Genomic DNA, 7423 nt, shown 5'->3' on the forward strand with positions numbered 1-7423 from the left:
TGTGTCAGCAAAGCATGGTGAGTGCCCACGGGTGTAGAGCCTATTGGGTGCTTGTACCTGGTGGATGACCCAGTGTGTGCATATGCCTGAAGGTGAGACCAGGTGTTTGTGCCCAAGAGAGAGAAGCCTGGAGTTTCTTGTCTCCTAGTCTCCCAGTCCCCACCCCACTCTCTCACGGCTGGCTTCCTGACAATGAGGGTGGGTGGGGCTCTCTGGTCCCGGCTGGGACTCAGATCTCCCTGTTTGCCTCTCTTCTGTCTCCTTCCTCTGCAGGACCCCACTGCGTTCCCTGTGCCCACCTTCCAGGACCTGGCGGGTTTCTGGGACCTCCTGCAGCTCTCTATCGAGGATGTGACCCTCAAGTTCCTGGAGCTACAGCAACTCAAGGCCAACAGCTGGAAACTCCTGGAGCCTAAGGTTGGGGGAGGCCCCCTTAAGCCAAGAGTCCAGACCCTGGAAAATTCCCTTCCCCAGAAAAGTGTGTGTATGGGGTGGGGAGGTGGGGGTTGTGGACAGAAGAGACCCATGGGCAGCAAAGGCAGTCCTGGACAGGTGATTGGTGACCGTCTTCTTCCAAAACGACCACACTCTTGGTCACACTGCTGTCCGCCAGAACCCCCTCGGTGGCTGCAGCCACCTTGGACCAGCTGCAGTTTGAGGGAGCAGAACTAGAGCTTCCTGAAGGGTGGACTGCCCTCAGCTCAGACTTAGGCACAGAGAGGACTTTGAGGGTCCCCTCAGCCCTCATCAGTAGATCTTTCTGTGATGGGGTCCAGAAGCCTGGTATGTGAACCCCCATTGCCTTGCGTGCCCCCCCCCCCATCTATAGTAAAAACATCCAATTCCACAAGGGAGCGAACACTGATGCCACTTGTGGAGAATGGCGCGCACGAGGGCGTACTCGAATCAGTCATTTTTTAAAATGAAAATGTGGGGTTTGACCTTGTCGGAACAGGTACACCTGGGGCTTCAGGCTTCTTTCTACCTGCTTCCACATGGCACAGCCGCAGGTTAATCCCTCCGGACAGTGGAGGCGTGAACTGGGAAGTCGAGTGGGACCCCGAGTGGGACCCCACTCGCAAACTAATCCTCCGCCCCTCCCACGGCAGGAGGAGAAGAAGGTCCCTCCGCCGATACCAAAGAAGCCGTCGCGGGGCCGGGGCGTGCCGGTGAAGGAGCGCTCCCTGGACTCGGTGGACCGGCAGCGGCAGGAAGCGCGCAAGCGGCTCCTGGCGGCCAAGCGCGCCGCCTCCTTCCGCCACAGCTCGGCTACCGAGAGCGCCGACAGCATCGAGATCTACATTCCCGAGGCCCAGACCAGGCTGTGACCCACCCGGCCCGCTCAGCTCGGGCCCGGGCCCGCGGTTTTCTACCCGTACTGTACATCCAGCGTCGAGGTCACTGTGAACGCGGGCCGCCCTGTGCGCCCGCCCCGCCGGCACCGCACGCCCCGGCTCCTCCTGCCCGTCACACTCTCGGGTTTTTTACCTTCCTGACCCCACGCGAAGGCGCCCGGGCTGGGCTGGGGGCCGTGCCTCTCCGCCCTGCGCTCCCACCTGGACCCCTTCTCCCTCCTGGTCCGACGCTTCGTCCCCACCTCCTCCCCATGGGCACCATCTCAGCCATTACGTTCCCCCACGGGCCAGGCCGGGCCGGGTCCCCCATCTGGGCTCTGCGTCCCTCCCACCCCGCGGGGCTGGGCTTCGTGGGGATCAGCTTCGTGGCTTTTTATGAAGAATCCCGAACCCCGCCTAGGAGCCCGCCCCACCCTCAGCCCTCAGCCCACCGGGCCCAGGGACCACGGTGGCTGGACCAACCCAGGACCAGGGCGCCTGGGCCTCTCCCCTTTCCCAGCTTCTGGGGAGGGGAGATGGGGGCTTCCCCTCACCACACCTGTGGCTGTTCCCACATCCCCTTGAGTATCCCAGGAAAAATAAAACGGCAGAACTGCACTCGAGCCAGCTACTCTCTCCAGAAGAAGCCACCTCTGCCCTGTGCATGAGGGACACGGGGTGGAGGGAGAAGAGGCCAGGAGCCCAGGCTCTTGGTGTGGGGGGAGTGGGGATTGCCTGGGGGCCTTGGATGGATCTGAGTCCGCGTGGCAGGGTCCGATGAGGTGGAGAGGGGAGGCCTTCCACCTTTCCACTGGTTTCTCTTTCTGCCTCCCAGTCCTCCAGGCTTCCTCCAGAGAGGAGAGCCCAGAGCCCAAACTTGGCACACAGCATGTGCTCAATAAACAGAGAGTGTGGTTACTCTTAGATATGGACAAATACTGGTTTCCCTTTCTCTGAGGGCCCAATGTTCTCTCTGCTCCATTCATTTCTGATCGGCAGAAAAATGTTCAATTTAGTGCTTCTATATTTTCTGATGCCTCCTAGGATGGGCAGTTTGTTGGGGGCAGAGAACAGAACTTTCCCGGGATTCTAAATGGCAACCCAAACCGAGGGGTGACGGCTAATATTTATTGGATGCTTACTGTGGGTCAGGGAAGGGGCGAGTGCATTACATGCATGTGGCTCATCCTCAGGACAGATGAGAAAGCGGAAGCTCAGGAGAGGTTAAGTGATCTGTCCGAAGTTACTGGGCTGAGTGGTGGACCCAGGTCTAATACCAAACCATGAGCTTTTTTTACCTCTATTGCCTTTTGAGTCCAGAAAGGGTTTGATGGCAGTGCCCACCCAGAAAACCACCTTTCCAGTCCTTAAACAGTCCGTGGGGTTGATATTTCACCTTGAGGCAGGAGGAAAAGCCAGCTGGTTGGCTGCTCTTGTGAGCCACACTGGACTAGCCAATTCTCATTCATTTATTCAACAAACATTGATTAAGAATCACTGTTGGCATCCAATACCAGGGAGATGGCCTGAACAAGTGTAGTTTCTACCCTTATGGAGTGTACCATCTTATGGGAAAAACAGGTAAACAGCAGTTAAAATATAAGGGTGAGTGCTGGAAAGATGACGAGATATTAGCTGCTGGAAGGCTGAGGCTGTGAAGAATGTTCCAAGATCAGACAATAGCTGTACAAGGGCTTAGAGGAGAAATAGGCATTGGGAGTGCAGAGGTTTGTTCATGCTGGGCAATTTAAGGAGGGTAGGCCTGGGACCGAGGGCTGTGGGAGCCGTGGAAGGGTTTTGACAGAGGAGTGGCATGAACAGATATTTTGAAAGCTGGTTTGGGAGACCAACTGAAAAGCAAGAGATCATACACATACTCATATGAGACCACTGGAAGGTGGAGTGGGCCCTCATGTGATCCAAATTTCCAAAAGTGAATCAGCTTTGGGCTGACCTCAAACAGATTCCTGGGCCCTGTCCAAGACTTATTGAACAGACTCTGCTCTCAAATGAGTTTCTAACAAGTGTTCCAGGTGATTCTGATGGGCAGGTAGGTTTGGGACCATTTAGATTGGATGACTGTCCAAAAATGATCATCTGTCTGTTTCCTATAGACTTGCCAAGCTGTTGGGGAGGGGAGATGGGAGCTTTGACTGGGTCACTTTACCTCTTTGAGATTCAGTTTCTCATCTCTAATATTGGGACATGAGAACTGAACTTGACAATACTCAGAGCAATCCTATGAAGCAGGTATTGTTATCACCACCATTTTACAGATGAGGAAGCGGAGGCTTGGAGAGGCTAAACAACTTACTGCAAATCATGAAGCTGGGAAGTGGCTGAGTCTGAGTTTAGCCCTTTACATTATACAGTTGTTTATGGTTCTAAGTCTTTTCTCAGAAACTGGGCCAGCTTTCCCGGGACTGTGAGGTATGTGAGAGTGGACATGGAACAACTGGTCAGCATCTGCAACCGTGTGGGCATCTTACTACAAACATGTCTAAAATTGCCCCACAAGGGACTGATGGGATGTAGTCTCCTTTGGGTATTGCGGCCTGGGTAGTTGTACCGAATAAGTGAAGGATTAGATCCAGTCCCTGTGCTTGATTTGCTCCCAGTCTGGCCATAGCCAGGCACATAAACAGAAAGATACAGTACAAAGGGAGGCCTGCTCTCCCAGAGGGGCTGACGAGACTAGCAGAGGGAGCCTCTAGCAGCCAGGGAGTCTGGGAAAGCTTTTTGTAAGAGAGGCCTTTTGAACTAGGTTTTGCAGGATGCATTAGAGTTTTGCAATCAAGAAAGAGAAGGGAGGACATTCATTTCAGGCAAAAGGACCAGCTTGAGCAAAGGCATGGAAGAGTATGTGTGGGGAATGATGGGGAGAGCAGAGACTAAAGAGGACGGGAGGGGATGTGGCTGACAGGGACCCATGGTAGTTGGGGAGTTAAGCTGGAAATTTCATTTAAATTTTATTTAAGTTTTTGAAAGATCCTTTGGCCAATAGAATGGGAATGTACTGGAAGAGGCAATGGAAGGCAAGGAGACTATTGAGGGAGTTGCTAAGGTAATCCAGGTAAGAGATGATGATGATGATGATTTTGAGAGACATTCAGGAGGCATGGATGCTATATGTGAGCTGAATCTTGGGAATAATGCAATGATATAGAGGTCTTGAAGATGTCATTTATGTTTTTGGCTTAGTGAATAAGTAATGCCACAAATGGACATAAGCTATCACGAAGGAGAAATAAATTTGGAGTATAATGAACATACTAGTGACCATTTACCGAGCACTTAGGAAATGTTGAGTACTGTGCCAAGCACTTTATATTCATTGGGTCAGAACAACCCTAAGGGGTGGGTACTATTATTGTCCTTTTAAAATCATAAATAGCTCTTCTGAGATTAACAGGCAGCATAGCCAGGATTGGAACCCACAGCTATCTGATTCCTAAGTCTTGAGCCCCACTCAGTTCTGCCTTATGAAACTGCTAGCCATCACTTGAGACTCAGCTCAGGGGCAGGTTCCTCCAGGTGACCTTTCCTGATTCTTCCTGGGGCTCCTCCTCTGTGCAGCTTGTGTATATATCTGTCACCACATTTCTCACACTCAATATATTGACATTTTATAGACCAATCTGCTTCCCCATCGGTCAGAGAACTGCTCAGAGCAAGGATGGTCCCGGTAATTTTTTTGCATCCCTGATGCCTAGCACATGTTAATTGGCTCACTGAATGCTGGTTATTCTAGGTAATTTGTTTCCTTTTCCTCTCTACCTATTCAGTTAGTGAACAAGTTCTGCTAATAGTGGTTTCCTACATATTTCTTTATACTGTTCTTTTCTCTCAATTTCCACTGCCAGAACTTAGCACTGAGCTCTTTGAGATCATAGAGGAAGGGTATCTAACCTAATAGTGTAGTCCAGGCAGCTTCTACAGGGGTGTCCCTAAAGCTTGAAAAATGAGTCAGAGATACATTGGTAAAGAAAGATGGGAAGGGCCAGCAGGTAGAAGAAAAAGCACAAATTAAGGCACAGAGGTGTAAAACAATTTGGTCTGCATGGAGGAATAGAAGAGGTTTAGCATGTGTTACTAAAGATAAATAAATATGCCTGGCTGAGATTAGCGGAATGAGGGTGAAAAGGCAACTAGGCAGGATTGTTATGGAGCTTGAGCTTTGATGTTTTTTTTCTGTACGTGATAAAATAGGCGTCTGTACAGGGAGCAGTGGGGACACAGAGGAGTGAATACTTATACCTGTGGGGCCAAGTAAAACTTAGGCTTTTCTATATTTCTATTATTTGTAGACTAACAATAATAGCATTTATTCCCCTGCTTGCTATGTGCCTGGTATAGCACTTAACGTACATTATCTCAACTAACCCTCACAACATCCTGTGCAATAGGTGTTATTGCCTTTACACATAAGAGGGAAAGGAGGCTCAGACGGATTAATATTGTTCCTAAAGTCACAGCTACAAAGATAGCTCAGGTCTGAAGAGTTCTTAAGCACTAGACAATATTCTGCTAAAGAGAGCTTCTTGAGGTCATGGATCATGTCTTTTGTGTGTGTGTGTTCTCAGACCTAGGTCTTAGATAAACATCAGTTGAATAAATGAATGGATGACCTTTCACTTTCTCCAGGCCGAAAAAAAGAGAAAAATCACGTGGTGACGTCACTGGGGAACAGCCTGACCGCCAGGGGGCGCTGTGTGCGTCTCAGCGCAGCGGGGCTCCATTGCAGACGCCTAGCTAATTCCGGTCCTTTGACTGGATCTCAACCAATCCCTGCGCTTCGAGAGAGGAGGCGGCCGGTGGGCGGGGTCCCAAGCGGGGCCCCGCGGGCCGCTGGGAGCGGCTACGTGGGTGTTGCTGGCCAGGGAGCCAAGGGCGGGGGCCGGACGGAAGAGTGCGGGCAGCGGCTCAGGTGAGCACGCGGCTTCAGCAGACAGTTTCCTTTCCCGTAGCGGCTGCGGGGGCCGCCCGTTGCCGTGGCGACGGCTCCTGGCCTTGACCTCTGAGTTATCGGAGAGGTGATCGCCAGTGTCCGCTCCGGCTCTGGCCTGACATCTACCTCTTTCTCGGGGCTCGGAGGTCGAGTCTCGGCTTCCAGTTGACCCCCTGCGGCCAAAGCTTCTCGGCCTTAGGCACGTGGGTGAGGACGGACGTTGCTGACAAGGCCGCGAGCGTGGTAGAATAGGGGTAGGGGACCGGGAGATCAGCAGAGGGAGAAGAGTAGATACTTGGACCCTGACCTCACTTGCGCTCCCGTCTCTGGACTTGGCTCTGTTGACGGTCAGGGTTAATCTTCCTTTCAGATCTCCTCTGTCTTATTAGCAATGATCAAATCTCAGACTCTGTGGTTTCGGGTCTCATTGGGCCTCCAGGGCCCTGGCATAAGAGCAGGTTTCCCGGCAACCCAGTTGACCTTTACCGGACGCTTAGGTTTCCTCCATGCGGGGCTGGAAATATGCGTCACAGTATTTGCGAGACACTTTTGTCTCTTTCATTTTAATACCCTGAGGATGACTTGTTAGAGTATTTGGCTTCTTATAATCAGCAGAGGCACCTGATGTGTTCTTGCCACCTTTTGAGGGTGGGTGAGTTCAACAAACTTTTTGGGAGTATTTTATGCCACGCCGGGTGGGAGGAGTGGGGGACAGATAGGGCACAGTGGGGCTTACAGACATCGTCCTTGCCCTCTTGGAGCTTAAAGTGTTTTGAGACATATAGACAAGTGGGGTAGGCCAGCACAGTGTGTGACACAGAAGTGGTTCTAAGTGTTGAATAAATGAGTGAATCGACTTATTTGAAAATGATTAGAATGTAAGCAGGAGGATAGAGACCTTGTACTGCATGTGAGAGATAATAGTTGTGGACTCATACTTGATACGTTTTAAGAAAAATTGGAAATCTGAATGGAGAGTTGCTTTTTAGGGAAGTATTTACTTTTAAAGGGAATTTTCTTAAAAGGTGGGAAAGAAGATGGAAAGTGTTAGGTTGAGATTCTCCAGGGTTGCCACTTTTAACAACTTCTGAATCTTTTAATTTCACAAATCTCTGAATATAATCTTAGAGTTTGGAAAAAA

General features: G+C 51.0%; 2 protein-coding genes across 7 annotated transcripts in view; both read left to right on the forward strand.

Moving 5' to 3' along the window:
* Positions 1–2270, forward strand: part of DLGAP3 (DLG associated protein 3) — a 34348-nt gene extending 32078 nt beyond the window's left edge. Inside the window, exons 9-11 of one of the 2 annotated variants that reach the window (XM_006924257.3) lie at positions 1–17; positions 274–417; positions 1110–1328. The exon at positions 1–17 is cut by the window's left edge and continues 66 nt beyond it. In XM_006924257.3, the coding sequence (XP_006924319.1) occupies positions 1–17; positions 274–417; positions 1110–1328 (380 nt within the window). Of the gene's footprint in view, positions 18–273; positions 418–1109 lie in introns of both variants that reach the window. The other variant, XM_025041485.1, reaches the window with a different exon arrangement.
* A 3840-nt stretch (positions 2271–6110) lies between these two features.
* The window catches only part of SMIM12 (small integral membrane protein 12), a 9265-nt gene continuing 7952 nt past the window's right edge, over positions 6111–7423 (forward strand). The window contains exon 1 of one of the 5 annotated variants that reach the window (XM_006924259.3): positions 6111–6261. The gene's annotated coding sequence lies outside the window, so the exon portion shown is untranslated. The other 4 variants (XM_006924258.3, XM_015598971.2, XM_015598970.2 and 1 more) reach the window with 4 other exon arrangements.

Source organism: Pteropus alecto, unplaced genomic scaffold (genome assembly GCF_000325575.1).
Source record: "Pteropus alecto unplaced genomic scaffold, ASM32557v1 scaffold39, whole genome shotgun sequence".
Lineage (NCBI taxonomy): Eukaryota > Metazoa > Chordata > Mammalia > Chiroptera > Pteropodidae > Pteropus > Pteropus alecto.